At 41.9% G+C, this 17,157-nt stretch overlaps 1 protein-coding gene across 5 annotated transcripts in view; it reads right to left on the bottom strand.

Annotated features, from left to right (window-relative positions):
* Positions 1-17,157, bottom strand: part of Snupn (snurportin 1) — a 34,515-nt gene that overhangs the window by 12,600 nt on the left and 4,758 nt on the right. For 4 of the 5 annotated variants that reach the window (XM_055621936.1, XM_055621935.1, XM_055621939.1 and 1 more), the window contains 5 exons: positions 14,740-14,902; positions 9,404-9,533; positions 5,640-5,744; positions 5,306-5,402; positions 746-843 (listed from right to left, as the gene is read on the bottom strand). In XM_055621936.1, coding sequence (XP_055477911.1) covers positions 746-843; positions 5,306-5,402; positions 5,640-5,744; positions 9,404-9,533; positions 14,740-14,897 — 588 coding nt within the window. In that variant the 5' untranslated portion in view covers positions 14,898-14,902. Of the gene's footprint in view, positions 1-745; positions 844-5,305; positions 5,403-5,639; positions 5,745-9,403; positions 9,534-14,739; positions 14,903-15,012; positions 15,034-17,157 lie in introns of all 5 variants that reach the window. The other variant, XM_055621937.1, reaches the window with a different exon arrangement.

The raw sequence follows: 17,157 nt of genomic DNA, 5'->3' as shown, positions 1-17,157 counted from the left end.
GGAAGGAAGGAAGGAAGGAAGGAAGGAAGGAAGGAAGGAAGGAAGGACATATATCACAGACATATATCTGGAGCTAGGTATAGTGGTCCTAGAGCAAGCGTTGAGATTGAAGGCTTTGTTTCATACCAAGAATGACCTAGCATTTTCAGGGTCACATGTGGTGAGTGAAGGAGAGACAGGAGTTTATTTAATAGTGTTATCTGTATAAGATGGCACTCTTCTGACCCTCAGTCATCCCTGCAACAATCTTGCCCTTCTGTGGAGAGAAGAGAGGGGCAGCCCCAGCTGCTTAACAGCCCCCATCTGCACCTCCTGCTGTTTCCTCTCCCTTAAGAGCTGTTGTATTAGCTGGGTGGTGGTGCACACCTTGAATGCCAGCATCCAAAGGCTGGCAGACCTCTGAGTTCCAGGCCAGCCTGGTCTACTGAGTGAGTTCCAGGCCAGCCTGGTCTACTGAATGAGTTCCAGGACAGCCAGGGCTACACAGAAACCCTGTCTCTAAAAAACAAAAAACAAACAACAAAAAGAAAAACCCAACAGACTCCTACATTTCCTTTAGTTCCTCATACTTATTTTTTAAACTAAGCTAATTCAAACACCTTAATGATGCAGGGAGCATTAGATAATGTTCTTGATTACCACATCCTGTACATAGCAAGAAGTTGGTCGAGTACCAAACCCACATGCTGAACCACCTTCCCGGGAGGAAAGAAGACAGGAAAGGCATGAGATTATCAATTCTTACCTGACAGTCATAAAAAGGGTGTCCCCGCCAACACATCACATCCAAAACATAGTAGGTCTGGTTCACCTCACTGTAAATGCAGTCCAGAATGGTGTAGTCTATAGACACAAGGAAGAAAGTCAACACAGAACTCAGCTTCTAGCCAGGCTTCCATCCACCATGATGAAAGGAGCCCCATCTTAAGAGGCTCAAGCAGAACAATCCTCGGGGCTTATGACAACCGACAGCACTAAAGACGATGAATACATCAAGGAGAGAGTTCTGCATAGCCCTTTGTAGCTACCTGGCATAGCTTAAGGATGTTGTGATGTAAGATAATATGAGAGATCAAGATAATACTTTAGACAAATGGGAATTCTAAACAAGGTGGGACATTAATTTTAAAGAGACTCAGGTTTTAGTTTGCTTTTTTGTTATTGTTGTTTGTTTTGTTTGTTTGTATTTAAGACAAGCTAGTCTGGAATATGTACCTGAAGATGACTTTGAACTCTTGGTCTTCTTATAGGCAGGCCCCATCAAACCTGCTATTTTGTTGTTCTTCTGACTTGAGACAGGACCTCATATTGTAGCTCAGACTGGCCTCAAACTTAAGGCAATTCTACTGTCCTTGGCTTTCTGGGATCACAATCACCTGCTACAACTCCAGGCTATTTTTATTTTATGTGTATGTCAAAGGTTTTGCTCTGTTCCCCCAGCTGAAATTAGTCTTCTGTGTGACTGGACACAACCATATCTGGCTTACAATTACTTGTTACATTCTTAAGAACTGTATCATGTGGGGGATATCAAGTATAAGTTGTTACTTTAAGGAAAGAGATCAGGTGACCGCAGAAATAGTCAGGAGCTAAGAGCTAAGTTGAGCAACAGGAATTCTAGAAGGAGAAAGCAGGGTAAAGGAGGCAGGCTACAGTCCCACTTGCCTGTAATCCCTGCACTTGGTAGGCTGAGATAAGAGAATCAGGAATTCAACAGTCAATTCATCAGCCATCCTTAGCTACATGACCAACCTGACTCCTACATGAAGTTCCGTGTCAAGATAAGAAAGAAAAAAAAGAAAGAAAGGAAGGAAAGAAGCAGCCAACCTAAAGGAGAACTACATAAGGAATACAGGAGAAACCTTCAATGAGTCTCAGCAGGTACAGAATAAAGCAGGGTAGGGTTTCGGGTCCAGCTTTACCAGTTCCACTCAAATAACCGAGAATACATTATTTAATCCTTATAACCCTAGTGCACTTATTGAGGCAAAGTAGGAGGAAAGCTAAGGTAGCTAAGGAAAACAAAGAAGAAAGAAAACTGGGCTGGAACACCCCAGAAACAGCTCGCTATGCCATTACACTTGACATTCTCTCAGGAGCCTTTCCAGAAGAAACTGTGTGTCCTTTTGTAATAAGGTTACCAAGGCATAGTAACCTTCATTCAAAGATATACTGCCTAGTGGGCCTCACAGGACACATGTACCATGCAGCTGAGGAGACCTGACATTGAAGGGAGGATGCTTCCAAAGTGCGTCATTAAAACAATTAACCAAAGGTCTGCCCTGCACATGCACATAGCAAAGTTGTGGCATCACTCTGGTGGTGAGGCCTCAGGTTTCCTCTCTAACGTCTAAAGCCCAAGACCTTCCCCCATGGATTTCCATCATTGACCAGGGAGCAAGACTAGGAATGGGGATGTGGTCTCCTCCCTGGAGAGTAACAGGGATCAACAAGAACACCAACAGTAGCTGGCCCTGAGACTATATCAAAATCAATGACAGCACATATTTTATAGAAAACCACCTGGGATTTTACATATGCAAACTCTGCCTGATTCTACACAACAAGGAGGGGAGCGACCTCATCTGCATCTAAGGCCAGAAGCATCAGACAACTTGACCCAGGGAGCACCAATGGAAGCTAAAGAGGTCCCACCTAGCTATGCCAGAGAAGGGTCAAGGTGAAAAGAAAGAAATGTGTGACAATCAGTAGCCTGGGATGCAAAGCAGCAGAAGGGCATGGAGCCTACTGTTGTAGATAGACAGTCTTGAGAACATCAGCACTAGCATGAACTTCCACTATTTTCTGTCTATCTATAACTAGAGGATTGATGCCCTAGAACAGTGCAGTGTAACTGCTCAGGGATCAAGTCCTTCCAGATCATTGTCTCCAGATGCTCAACAGAGAGACTAGCAAGGCCAAAAGACAAGTTTTTAGATCCACACTAGAACTGAAAACCAATTAGTAGTTTTTACTCCAATTCCACATAAAATGCAGGACAACCCAGCCCCATCCAGTGCATCTTCAAGACCCTGTGAGTGCAAACCAGTCCTGGCTCTCACCTTGCTTGGTCTGCCTCTAACCCCATGTCCCACATCTCTCCAACTGGCTTGTCTGGCTCATAGGGTCCCACCATAACAATGAATGTCCAATTCTCTGATTCATCTGCCCACCAGCCCCAAGCACTCACTCATCTCACTGCCTGACCTCCAGACCCTTGAAATGCACCTACTTGCTCCTGAAATCTACCCCCATGCTCCAAGGGTACATCCACTAGCCCTAGGAAGCCACCCCATCAGGTCAGAGGTCCAACCCTAACTTCTGTGGCCTCACTCAGCTCCCACACTTCCTGCTACCAACTGAAATGCTAAGTACAACTGTCTGGTTTGTTTCTGCTTTTTCCCATAGAGAATATTTGCAACTTTTTTCTATCTCCAAACCCACTGATCAGACTCCCTGTTAACAAACAACAGTAAAGCCGTCAGTCAGAGATGTAGAGCTATTGTTAAAGTGGTTGTCTAGTAAGCACAAAGCCACAGGTTCAGCACTCAGCCCATAAAGCATGGCACAGTGACATAGAGACAAAATGGTCAGAACTTTAAGATCTTCCTTAGCTACAGAGCAATTTGAAGGCCAGTCTATGCAGCATGAAATTGTCTCATAAGCAAAACCATGGTGGTGGAGGAATGGCTCAGAGCAGTGGCTGCTCTTTCAGAGAACCCTGGTTCAATTCCCAGCATCTATATGGAAACTCACAGGACTTTATAACTTTAGTGCTATGGGTTCTGACAGACTCTTCTGGCCTCTAGGGGCATTGCATACAAACGGTGCACAGATAAACATGCAGGCAAAATATCCATATACATAAAATAATAAAATATATTTAAAAAACTTTAAAGAGCCAGGTGTGGTGGTGCACACCTGTAATCCCAGCACTCTGGGAGGCAGAGGTAGGTGGATCTCTGTGAGTTTGAGGCCAGCAAGGTCTACAAAGTGACTCTAGGACAGTCAATGATACGCAGAGCAACCCTGTCTCATAAAACAAAACAAACAAAAACATACCTAATCTTGTCCTAGGTAACAAAAAATGCAAATAGACCAGGCGTAATGGCACATGACTATAATCCCACCACTTGGGAAGTAGATCAAAGAAGGTAAAGATTTCATGTCTTAACTACGTGGCAAAATCGAAGATAGCCTGGGCTATACAAGATTTTTTTTTAATGATAAAAACTTAGTAAATAACTGGGTATAGTGGTACATGCTTATAATCTCAGATTGTAATCCTAGCACAAGGGAAGCTAAGGCAGGATGATCAGGAGGTTCAGGCCTGCCTGGGTTACATGGTATGCTAGATAGTTTTATGTCCACTTGCCATTAACTAAAGTCATCTGAGAAGAGGGAACCTCAATTAAGAAAATGACTCCATTAAGATCAGGCTGTAGGCAAGCAAGCTTATAGAGCATTTTCTCAATCAGTGACTGGTGGGGGAGGGCCCAGCCAGTCCATGGTGGATGGTACTGTGCCTGGGCTGGTGGTCCTGGATTCTATAAGAAAGCAGGCTGAAAAAGCCAATAAGCAGCACCCCTCCATGGCCTCTGCATGAGCTCCTCCCTCCAGGTTCTTTCCCTATTTGAGTTCCTGTCTTGGCTTCCTTATATGATAAAATACAATGCAGAAGTATAAGGCAAATAAGCCCTTTCCCCTGGAATTTGCTTTTGGACATGATGTTTAATCAGCAATAGTAACCCTCGCTAAGACACATGGCTCACATTAATAAACAAAACAAAACAAAACAAAACAAAACAAAACAAAACAAAACTGAGGACTATGGCTGTAGTTTAGTGGTAGAGTCATTTAAAGGTTTTGTTTTGTTTTGTTTTCAAGACAGGATTTCTCTGTGTAGCCCTGGCTGTCCTAGAAGTCACTCTGTGGACCAGGGTGGCCTCGAACTCACAAAGATCCACCTGCCTCTAGCTCCCCAAGTGCTGGGATTAAAGGTTTGGACCACCTCTCCTGGCTTAACATTTTATTATTATGTATGCTACATGGGCATGTGTTATGGCATGTAACACGAGTCCTGTGTGGAGATCAGAGGACAACTCTTAGGAGTTAACTTTCACTGTAGGTTCTAAGAACCAAACTAGGTCATAAGGACTTCACAGAAAGCACTTTCACCTACTGAATATGCTGGCTGGCCCCTGAAGCCTCAGAGATCTTTTGTGTTGAGCCCTAACACCAAAGGAATAGTGTAGTGTAGGAGGAAAATCAAAAAACACAGAAAATGGATATCATATGTAGGTACCTTTGGCTGTTGTTGAGTTCTTCCTGTTGCCTCCTGGAAGAAGGGAAGAAAACCTGTTGACACAATAGCCACTCTTGGTGTAGGCACTGGTTGAGCCCTGTAAGTAGAAAGCTCCCATTCTCATTAGGCATTCACAGGTATTCTTGACTTTTCCTTCTTTATTTTATAGGGTTGTCATTAGCCCAGAGATGGCTTACAACAGCCTCTCCCAGCAGGAAAGCACTGTGAGGCCAACTCCAGGCAGAGCTGATGTGGCAGATGAAAATGAGAGGCAAAATCCCTTTTATCACATACTAGGCTTGCTAGCATAAGAGGCAGGAAAGTAGTTACTCACCCTGGAGGCCACGATAAGGGCTCTTTTCCCAACAGGACACACAACCACAATCCATTCTTCCCCCAAATCTGAAGGGACGTCAATTAACCATTCAGAAAGCATCAACTAGGAACACAAAAAATGGTGTAAAAGATCAGGAGTGTGTTATTCAAACATTACAAGAAGAAGGCATTCACATCCTACATACATAATACAATACAAATAAAAGTTGAGAACAAAGGTACTTTCATGCCAAGTGCTCTCAGAAAGCATGACAGATAGAGGGTATTCGCTGGTGACTTGACATCTGCCCTTATTATCACCATCTACACCCTACTTACTCACTTACCTCAAGGTCTAAAGTACAGGACTCTTTCCCTTTCCTTCCTTGCCTACTGCCTACCATCATAACTACTACATTCTGGGTTTACACTTCAGAAATGAATATTCATCTTGAGCCATGCTCAGACTTAACTATCATTTCCAAGTTGACATGCCACGTGTTATGATAAAAGGCACTAGGAGACAGGCATGGTGAAATAGGTATATAATCTCTACTACTGGAGGATTGCTCAGGTGGGAGGATTGCCAAATTCACAGCTTGCCTGAACAACTTAAGGAGATGCTATTTCAATTCTTTCAGGCTGGCCTGAAACTCACTATGTAGGTGAAAACGACTCTGAACTTATGACCTTCTTGGTTCTGCCTCCTGAATGTTAAAAGTGCAGGCCTGAACTGGCAATGATGGCATGCACCCTTAATCCCAGCACTGAGAAGCAGAGGCAGACAGATCTCTGAGTTGGAGACAAGCCTGGTCTACAGAGAAAGTTCCAGAACAATAAGAGCTACACAGAGAATCTGGGGGAGGGGGAAAATTCCAGTCTATTTCTTAGATATGGTGCACAGAAACTCTTGCAGGCATAGTCACATTTTAAAAAAAGAATTCTAGCAAGATTGCCAATAGTTTTTATAGGGGCTACTGATTCATGGAAAACACTTTTGTTTTTGTTTTGTTTTTCAAGGTATCATTTCCCTGTGTAGCCTTGGCTGTCCTGGACTCACTTTGTAGACCAGGCTGGCCTTGAACTCTCAGAGATCTGCCTGCCTCTGCCTCCCTTACTGCTGGGATTATAGGAGTGCACCACCACACCCAGCTAGAAAACACTTTAAAAAGCTATTTTACATTTACTTATTTCATTTTGTGTGTGTTTTGCCTTCATATATACATCATACCACTGATGACCGTGGAGGAGACCAAAAGGAGTTTGGGTTCTCTGGTACTGAAATTATAGATAGTTGTGAGCCACAATATGGATGCTGGGAACTGGACTCCAGTTCTCTGAAAGAAGTGTTCTTAACCACTAAGCCATTTCTTCGGCCCCAAAACAACATTTAAAAAAATTTCTTCCAAGCCAGGCATGGCCTGCCTCTTGGGGCACAGAGAGGGTCATGGTCTAGGGCTCTGAGGATATAAATATGAGAGCCCAGAAAGAGAAAGCACAGCTTGCAATGGTGGTGAGTGGCAGTCTGGAGAGAGCAGAGACCAGAGACAAATGGTGTGGTGGCTGGGAGACAGATGGAAAGAAACATTTCAATACAACTTGGAGGAGACTACTTGCTGCACCTGCTGTTGACTGAGATTGAACCCATCGACCCTAAACAGCTAGGAGAAGTAAAGGTGCCTGCACTCCCTCTCTCCACTAACCTTCTCTCTCTTACGCAGGGTTGTGGGTTGGAAAAATAGAGTTTAAAAACGAGCGCTACATCATTGTGATCATTAACTCATAGCAACTGCTGTTTCTTAAACTGAGCTTACAAAAGACAAGCCTTGTCAACAGGGCCTACCCCTCCCTGCTGAACTACAGGCTATGGTAGATTCTGGGAAGTGGGAGTCAATGTCCTCAGATGCATACCCACAGGCAAGCCCATCAGGCTCCAATGTAGAGGTTCAAATCAGAAATATGAATGACCCCAATTAAATGCAGAAAGTCACAAAACAAAAAGTCATGAATTTGAGAAAGAGATTTGTAGGGAAGGGGAGTTGTAGGGATAGGAAGGATATAAGACAAGGTGAAGAGTCAGTAGGCAAAATGCATTATATACTTATATCAGATTGTAAACAAAAAAATGTAGCTAATAAAATACTTTGAGCAAGATAACAAAAAAATGTAGCTAATAAAATACTTTGAGCAAGATCTGGTGGTGCACACCTGTAATCCCAGCACTCTGGGAAGCAGAGGCAGGCAGAACTCAGCCAGTTTGAGACCAGCCTGATCTACAAAGCAAGGACAGGACAGTCAAGGCTACACAGAGAAACCCTGACTTGAAAAAACAAAAAACAAAACAAAACAAAATCCCTTCGAAACAGAAAGATAATGTCCTAGAATTGAATAATGGTCATAGCTGCACAGTCCTATGACTATACTAAAAAAAAAAAAGAAACAAAAACCATAGAATTTCAGTATTCTCTCTCTCTCATTCTCAATTGAATTTCATACTGTAGATCAGGCTAATACAGAATTTATTATGTAGCCTAGGCTGGCCTTGAACCCCTGGCAATCCTTGGCCAACTAAATGCTGGGATTTACAGGTAGGAGCTACCATACCTGGCTCATTTTGTCAAGTGTGGCATAGTGATTAGGTGTTTCAAGGTTCAACATTACCTTAGTCAACTGGATGTTCTGCACAGGATCTCTTTATTTAAGGGCAGATGCACTTCCTGTCCACCTCAGTGTACAGTGCCAAGACTGGCCTCCAAATACTCTAGCTGGGAAGACTACCAACCAAGGAAGGGATGAGGACACTGGGGTGATGAATAGGAAACTAGACAATGACTATTATTAAAAAAAAAAAAAAAAAAAGCTGGTGTGGTAGCACAGACCTTTTAATCCCAGTACTTGGCATGTAGAAATAGGCAGATATCTGTAAGTTCAAAGCTAACCTGGTCGTTACAGTGAGTTCTAATTCCAGGATAGCTAAGACCCTGCCTCAAAAATAAATAGATAGATAGATAGATAGATAGATAGATAGATAGATAGATAGATAAAGTTTTTTAAGATTACATGGAAGGCCAGGTATGAGGGTGCATGCCTGTAATTACAGCAAAAGAAAGGACTGCTGTAAGTTCAAGGCCAACCTGATCTACATAGTAGTTCCAGGCCAGCCACAGCTACATGGAAATATACTATCTCAAAAACCAACAATGACAAAAGAAGAGGAGGCTAGGTTCTAGTTAAATAGTGACACAGTATTTACTTAGCACACGCAAAGCCCTGGATTATGTTCCCTGCCCCCCAAAAATGAAAAAGGATGATGAGGACATTGGATATGTTACTAGAGAAGTAGTTCAGGAGCTTTCTGTAGGGGGCTGGCAGCCTGTGCTTAACAGCATGGGCTAGATGGACAAGCAACTCCAAAGCACTGTCCACACACTACATGTGCTTTTTTTGGTTTTGTGTTTGTTTTGTTTGAGACAGGGTTTCTCTACATAATCCTGGCTGTCCTGAACTTACTATATAGATCAGGTTGGCCTCAAACTCATAGAAATCTACCTGCCTCTGCCCCCAAGTGCTGGGATTAAAAGTGTGGTACTCCAATACACCCAGCTGCATCAATGCTTCTAAGTCAGCCACCAGAGCTATAAACCCGCTCTGCTACAATCCAGTCTCTCCACAAATACAACAGCAATTCCTTATCATTACACTTGCCAATCCTCCTTTCATGGCAGCGCTTATTATGGTAGGTTTTGGCTGCATGTGGAAAATGCAGAACTCTGGACCACTCACTTGATTAGCATAGCGTTTTGGTAACTTCTTGCCAGGGTCAATATCCATTTCCTCTTCATCCTCACTCTCCGTTCCTGTCCAGTCATCCTCAGCCAGTCTTCTAGCATGGTTCACATAATCCAACCGCTTGCTAGAAGAGAAGAAGGTAAGGACAGGTCTACACATAGTATAAAAGAGATCCTGTAATGTGATCATTCAATTCCAGCACGACAAATTTGGAAGCAACTAGCTGATTCTGGTGGGGTAAGAAATAACAGAATCTCCTTTGTGAGATTAAACTAGTGACTGTCTCCTCAGAGCTCCCAATCAGGAAACTCCCTCTGAACACACTAAGCCTTCCTCAGTTTCTTAAGAATGTTCAAAGTAAAATATTTATTCTTAAAAGAATTTCCAAAATTCACTGGCTCAGTAAACTTAACCCACATTACCCAACTGCGCTCCAGACTAGCAGTTAGCATTTCCTGCCTGGCAGACTCATCAAAGGCCTCAGAGATGGGAAGGAGGAAACAGCTAAATTCAGTGAGAAGTGCAAAACAAGAACATCTTCGGGGCTTTCCACTTCTGACAGCATGTTGATAAAAACAAGTAAACAAACAAACAAAAACTCAAAGCTCAGGCTTTTCTTCTTTGACTTTTAAAAGAGGTCACTTCTAGCCAGGCATGGTGGTGCACATCTTTAACCCCAGCACTCAGGCAAGCAGATCACTGTAACTTCGAGGCTAGCCTGGTCTACAAAATCCAGGACATCCAAGGCTACACAAAGAAACCCTATCTCATAAAACCAAAAAGATAAAATAAAATAAAAGAGGCCACTTGGCTTAAGACTTGACATCTAGCCTGGCCATGGTGGCACATTCCTTTAGTCCCAGCACTTGGGAGGCAGAGGCATCTCTGTGAGTTCAAAGCCAGCCTGGTCTACAAGGTGAGCTCCTGGACAGCCAGGGCTATACAGAGAAACCTTGTGTCTGTGTAAAAAAAAAAAAAAAATTACACCTATTCTGGTGTAGTGGCACACATCTTTGAACTCAGCACCAGGGAGACAGAGGTAGGTGGATCTCTGTAAGTTCAGGGCCAACCTGGTCTATATAGTGAGTTCCAGGACAGCTACATAGTGAGACCCTGTATAAAATAAATAAAGATAGATAGGTAGATAGGTAGGTAGGTAGGTAGGTAGGTAGGTAGATAGATAGATAGATGGATGGATGGATGGATGGATGACGGTCCTCCAGCCACAGCCTTTTGTTTTGTTTTGATTTTGTTTTTGGTTGGGTTTTTGTTGTTGTTTTTTGTTTTGTTTTGATTTTGTTTTTGGTTGGGTTTTTGTTGTTGTTTTTGTTTTGTTTTGATTTTTGGAGACATAGTTTCTCTATGTAGTCCTGGTTGCAAAGTCCTGTAACTTGCAATATAGACCAGGCTGGCTTGGAACTCATAGACTCTCCTGCCTCTAAGTGATGGGATTGTAGGCATGCACCACCACACCCAGGCTTTTGCTTTGTTTTATTGAGGCAGAGTCTCAAGTAGCTTAGGTTGGTCTCAAACTACCTATTAGGCCACGATGACACTTTCTTTGTGCACAAGTGTGCAGCTGCCTCTGGAGGTCAGAAGAGGGCATCAGAGCCTCTAGATTAGCAGTTCTCAACCTGTGGGTCATGACCCCTCTGTGGGGGTTGAATGACACTTTCACAGGAGTCACCTAAGACCTTGGGAAAACAGATATTTACATTATGATTAATAACAGAAGCAAAATTACAATTATGAAGTAGCAAGAAAAATAATTTTATGTATTAAAGAGTTACAACATGAAGAAGGCTGAGAACCACTGTTCTAGATGCTGGAATGATAGATGATGTGAGCCATCTGACGTCAGTTGGTGATAGGAACTGAACTTGGGTCCTCTGAAAGAGGAGCCAGCACTCTGAACCACTAAGCCATCTTTCCATCCCTGACACTTAACTTCTAATTCTCCTACCTCTAACTTCTCTTTAATGTGCACTGATATGCCCAGTTTATTTATTTATTTTATAATTTTTTTATTTAATTTTATTTTATGTGCCTAGGTGTGAAGGTGTCAGATCCCCTGGAACTGGAGTTACAGACAGTTGTGAGCTGCCGTGTGGGTGCTGGGAAGTGAACCTGGGTCTTCTGTAAGAGCAGACAGTGTTCTTAACCACTGAGTCATTTCTCCAGCCCCCAGTTTATTTATTAAGAACAACATATTCTATCCTAGCACTGGGGAAGGCAGAGGCAGGTGGAGCTCTGTGAGTTCAAGGCCCACCTGATCTAAAAGTGAGTCCAGGACAGTCAAGGCTACACAAAGAAACTGTCTTGAAAAAAACAAAAACAAACAAAAAACAACAACAAAAAAAATTCTGTAAATTGAGGGAACTGTGAAGGAAAATTTTTTCAAACATAATTGTTACAGATTAATTTGTAACACCGTGTATTTTACAATTTCCACAAAGCTAAGCCAAGAAATCAGACACTAAAACCAACATGGTTTCTTCTTTCTATTATTTTTGTCTTGTAAGCACATGTGTGTGGGCATACATATGGCACAGCATGTGTGTGGAAGGCAAAAGACATCTTCCTTTACATGGATAGCAGAGGCTGGAATCAGGGCCTCAGGAGGGAGGTAAGCACCTTTACCCACTAAGCAATCATGCCAGCTCAGTTGGTTTTTTCTTTTTGTTTATTATTTGTTTTCTGAATTAGGAAAGGGTTTCAATATATACTGGCCTGGAGTTCACTGTATAGGTCAATTTTACCCTGGACTCACGGAGATCTGCTAGCCTTTGTCTCTTGAATACTAGTATTATAGGTATGTACTACCATGCCCGGCTCTATTTCTTTTTCTTGAATGCACATATTCATACACATTCCCACAAAGTTGCATACTAACAAGGACATATAAAAGAACAATGACCCTTTATTTAAAGAATGGAAGAGAGCTGGAATACTTGGATGGTGCAGAAGGATATATGTCCGTAATTACTTCCTAGCACTGTTTGTAATCACATAGAAAGAAAACTACCCAGGTGCCCAGCAACAGGGGACTGGTTAAGCTACATTATGAACCATCCACTTAATGAAATCCCTGGCACCATAAAGAGAAATGATGTGTCTAGGGACATAGTTCAATTAGAAGACTGCCTTCCTAGCACGCATGAGTGCTAGGATCTCTAGCACTGCATAAAATAGGCATGGTAGAGCATACTTGTAAACCCAGCATGCAAAGTAGATAGTAATTTTAAAGCCAGCCTAGGCTTACATAAGACCCTGTCTGTCTTAAACAACAAATCAAAACAAACAAAAAAAGGATGTGTATATGTGCACACGTGTGCAAATGAGTGAGAAAGAGTGTGTGTGTATGTATGTTTGTGTATATGCCAAAGATTGATGTCAGGAGTCTCTCTCTCCTTGTTTTTTTTGAAACACAGCGTCTTGTTGAACTTAAGAGGTTGCTGCTTCAGCTAGACTAGTAGACCAAGAAGCTCTGGAGACCACTGATGTCTGCCCTAGACAGCAATGAACTTATAGATGTTCACTGCCAAAATCAGGTTTGACTTGGGTGCTGGGAATCTAACGTGAAGTCCTTATGCAAGCACTTTACCCACTGAGTCATCACTCAATCCCTGAGACTCTACCTCAAATAAATAAATAATACAAAAGACAAGAATAACACACTATTAAGCAAATATGCAGATATAGTAGGTACAGTACATTGCTACTGAATTACTACATTTTTCTATCTATTCTGTGTGGTTGAGTTTGTGTGGATGTGTGTGGGCACACATGTGCCATGTGCACATAAGGGCAGACCTGTAAGGAGGCAGTTTTCTCCTTCTACACTTGTGTCCTAGGGAAAGAGCACTGATCAACAGGTTTGGCAGCAGGCATCTTTACCTATTCAGACAACTCATTGGCCTGAAATTTTTTTTTTTTTTTTCAAAAGCTCAGAAGCCAGGTACAGTGTCATAAGCCTATAACACTGGTACTCAGGAGGTTAAGGTAAGACCATGAGTTTAAGACCAGCCTGAGTTATAAAATGAAATCCTGTCTCAAACAAAAATCAAGTTTAGGACATGAATTTAGCTCAGTTAATAGAGTACTTGACTGTCATGCATGAAGCCCCAGCCTCAATTTTTAGCACTGTATAAGATAAAATAAGCAGAAACATCAAATAGCTTTGCAAGGGTTCACAAGAAACTAGAAATTCAATGGAGGAACTGGGGAAAGAACAGGAAAGAGCATTTTCACCATTTACTTTTCCATGTATTTTGAGCCATATGAATGTGTTACCTATTTGAAAATAATAAAGGTACAATTGAAAACAGGGAAGAAGCTGGGCAGTGGTGGCACATGCTTTTAATCCCAGCACTCAGGAGGAAGAGGGAGGTGAATCTCTGGAAGTGTGAAGCGAGCCTGCCCTACAGAGTGAGTTCCAGAACAGCCAGGGGCTACCCAGAGAAATCCTGTCTGGAAAAACAGATATAGATAGATAGATAAATAGATAGATGGATGGATGATAGATAGATAGATAGATAGATAGATAGATAGATAGATAGATAGATAGATAGATAGAAAAGAGAGAGAGAAAAAAGGAAAGAAAATAGGGAAGAAAAAAGTAACCGGGAAGAACCGGGACTGTAATCAGCAAACAACTCAGAAATCACTAGGAACTGTCTGTGTTAACTCACATACTGACAGAGCTTCACAAAACGCACACTCTATACATGTGGCATAGCTGTGGCTAGTTTCTTTTAATTCCCAGTTTTTAATTTCTGAACCCAAAGGGCTAAAGATGCATTGAGAACAAAAGGATAGGCCTTCAGAGAGAGCAGCCTAAAACACACTTACCTTGTTTTTTTTCCTGTTTGTTCATTTTATCACTTAGATAAGCGTATGGGAAACATTTCCTGATTTTCTGTGGAATTAACTTGAATTCCCAAGGGTACCACAGAAACATATGAGCAGAAGGCAGATGGGAAGACCATACCAAGACCATCATCACAGTGAGAAGCCACACATGAGCAATCCGTGGGGAGGGGAATTCTAGGCTTTCACAAGTCCCTCAATCACAAAGTTCAGTACTGATGCCAAGAAAAACAGAAAAATTTAACCAAATAACTGAGCTTTTCCCTCCTTATTTTCCCAAAAATGTAGGGAAAAAAGATAATTTACCTGTGATAAAATTTACCCACTGAACCTTCTGAACAGGAAATGACCTTCTTCTGTAAAGAGAGTTCTATGGAAACAAGACTAGTTGCTCACAAATGATTCACAGCTCCCAGCACAGAGAAAGGAGTTTAAACACCAAGGAAGTTAAGCACCCTTACGATTTCTGTAGTTCTAGCAACTGACGGCGGCGCTCACTCTGCTCCGAGGAACTGTACTTGGATTTGTACTGGGACAGGCGAGGGTGTGGGGCAGCTGTGCTATTCAGTTCTTGAGACACAGAAAAGCTACTAGCTAGGGCTTCACTCAGTTCTTCCATCTTCCCTATTAAGAAAAACATAAAGAAAATGGCTCATTAATTCACTTCATCCCAAGATGATAGGCACTTATGCTGTAATTAAAAAAAAAAAACAAAAACAAAAAAAAAACCTCACCTAATCACAAATTAGTTGTTTCTGTTAAGGAAGGCAAAATGATAAATGAGTTATATTTTAGCAATAATAATGTTATTTTCTACCAGTACTTCAATAATGGTGAGTTTACTAGCTGAGAGAATAGTCACTCTTTTTTTTTCTATTTTCCATTATAATGAGCCACCCTTGACATTCAATGTTATGACTGAGCATCTTAATTTTTTTTTCCTAAACAGTTCTAGAGAGCCATCACTCATAGCAAATATAACTCTGATGGAATTTTCTTTTTCATTTTTGAAAAAGGGGTTTACCACATAACCCTGGCTGGTTTCAAACACACAAAGACTTCCCCCATCTCTGCCCCCAAGTGCTGGAATTAAAGACATAGGCTTAAAAAAAAAAAAAAAACTAAACTAAAAATGTAAAGAAAAAGAAATGACTTGGGAGCCAGGTATAGCAGCTCACTCCTATAATCCCAACACTTCAGAAGTGGAAGCAGGCACATCTGGGTCTCAGGGTCTCAGGGTCGACCTCAGCTAGAGGGGGACCAGCCTCCACTACATGAGACCCTGCTTCCCAACACACAGGAGGAAGAAGCAGGTGGGTCTCTGTGAGTAATCTATAAATCTAATGTAATTCCTACAAAAATTCCCCCACATTCTAATGACACTCTTTACAGAACTGGAGAAAAAAAATCAAAACTCTACATAGAAATACAAAAAGACCACATATAGCCAAAGCAGTCTTAAGCAAAGAAAATACTGCTGAAGGTATCACAATATCTGACCTCAAATTATTCTACAGAGCCATAGAGCCATAGCGACACACACACACACACACACACACACACACACAGTACATTAAGTGCAATTTCAAAAAATGTTCAACATCCTAACTCATCAGGAAATGAAAATTAAAACCACATTGAGGGGCTGGAAAGATAGCTCAGCATTTGAGAGCGCTGGCTCTTACAGAGGACCCTGGTTCAGTTCCCAGCACCCACGTGGTGGTTCATGATCATCTGTAATTCCAGTTCTGCCCTCTTCTGATGTCTGTATCAGGCACCAGATACATGCAGGCAAATGTTCATACAAATAAAACAAATAAATATTTTAATTAAAAAACACTTTGATATTTCATCTTACCATAGAATGTCTATCATAAAGAAAACAAATAACAAACACTGGAGAGGATGATGTGGAAAAAATATGAATTTATATTTACTGCTAGTGGGAGACTTATTCAGCTTTTATGGAAATTAGTATGGATGTTTTTTTAAGTTAAAAATAGGACTACAATATGATCCAGGAACACTATTTGTGCTAGCTAATTTTATGTCAACTATGACAAAAGCTAGAGTCATCGTCAAACAAGGAACTTCAGTTAAGAAAATATCTCATGGGCTGGAGAGATGGCTCAGCGGCTAAGAGCACTTACTGCTCCTGTAGATCAGGATTTAACTGGCAGCACCCACATGGCAGTTCACCACAGCTTGTAACTCAAGTTCCTGGGTCAAAGCCACCTTCTGACTTCTAAGGGTTCCTGCACCCACTTGGTACACAAACATACACAAAGGCAGACATATACACAGAAAAAAAAATTTAATGTAAATAAATAAATAAAAACTTAAAAAAAGAAACAAAGAAAATGCCAGGGCCAAGTGTGGTAACACGTATGACTTTAATTCCAGTACTTGGGAGTCAGAGGCAGGCCTAGTCTACATAGAGTTCTAGGGCAGCCAGGGCTACATCTCAAAAAACTAAAAAAGAGAATGTCCCCACCAGACTGGCCTGTAACAAGCCTGGGTACATTTCCTTGATTGATGATTGATGTGGGAAGACCCAGTTCACTGTGGGCAGTGCCACCAATGGGCAGCTGATCCTGGGTGCTATAAGAAAGCAGACTAAAGCTAACTCAGTGGCACACACCTATAATCCCAGCACTCCAAGTTCAAGACTAGCCTGGTCTACAAAGTGAGTCGAGGACAGCCAAGGCTACACACAGAAATCCTGTCTCGAAAAACTAAGAAAGAAAAGAAAGGAAGGGAGGGAGGGAGGGAAGCAAGAAAGCAAGAAAGAAAAAGAAGAAAGAAAGAAAGAAAGAAAGAAAGAAAGGAAGGAAGGAAGGAAGGAAGGAAGGAAGGAAGGAAGGAAGGAAGGAAGGAAG

This window comes from Psammomys obesus, unplaced genomic scaffold (genome assembly GCF_907164565.1).
Source record: "Psammomys obesus unplaced genomic scaffold, mPsaObe1.curated_primary_1811, whole genome shotgun sequence".
In the NCBI taxonomy this organism is placed as follows: Eukaryota; Metazoa; Chordata; class Mammalia; order Rodentia; family Muridae; genus Psammomys; species Psammomys obesus.
Note: the sequence above shows the minus strand (reverse complement) of the source record. Positions and strands in the feature narration are given on the sequence as shown.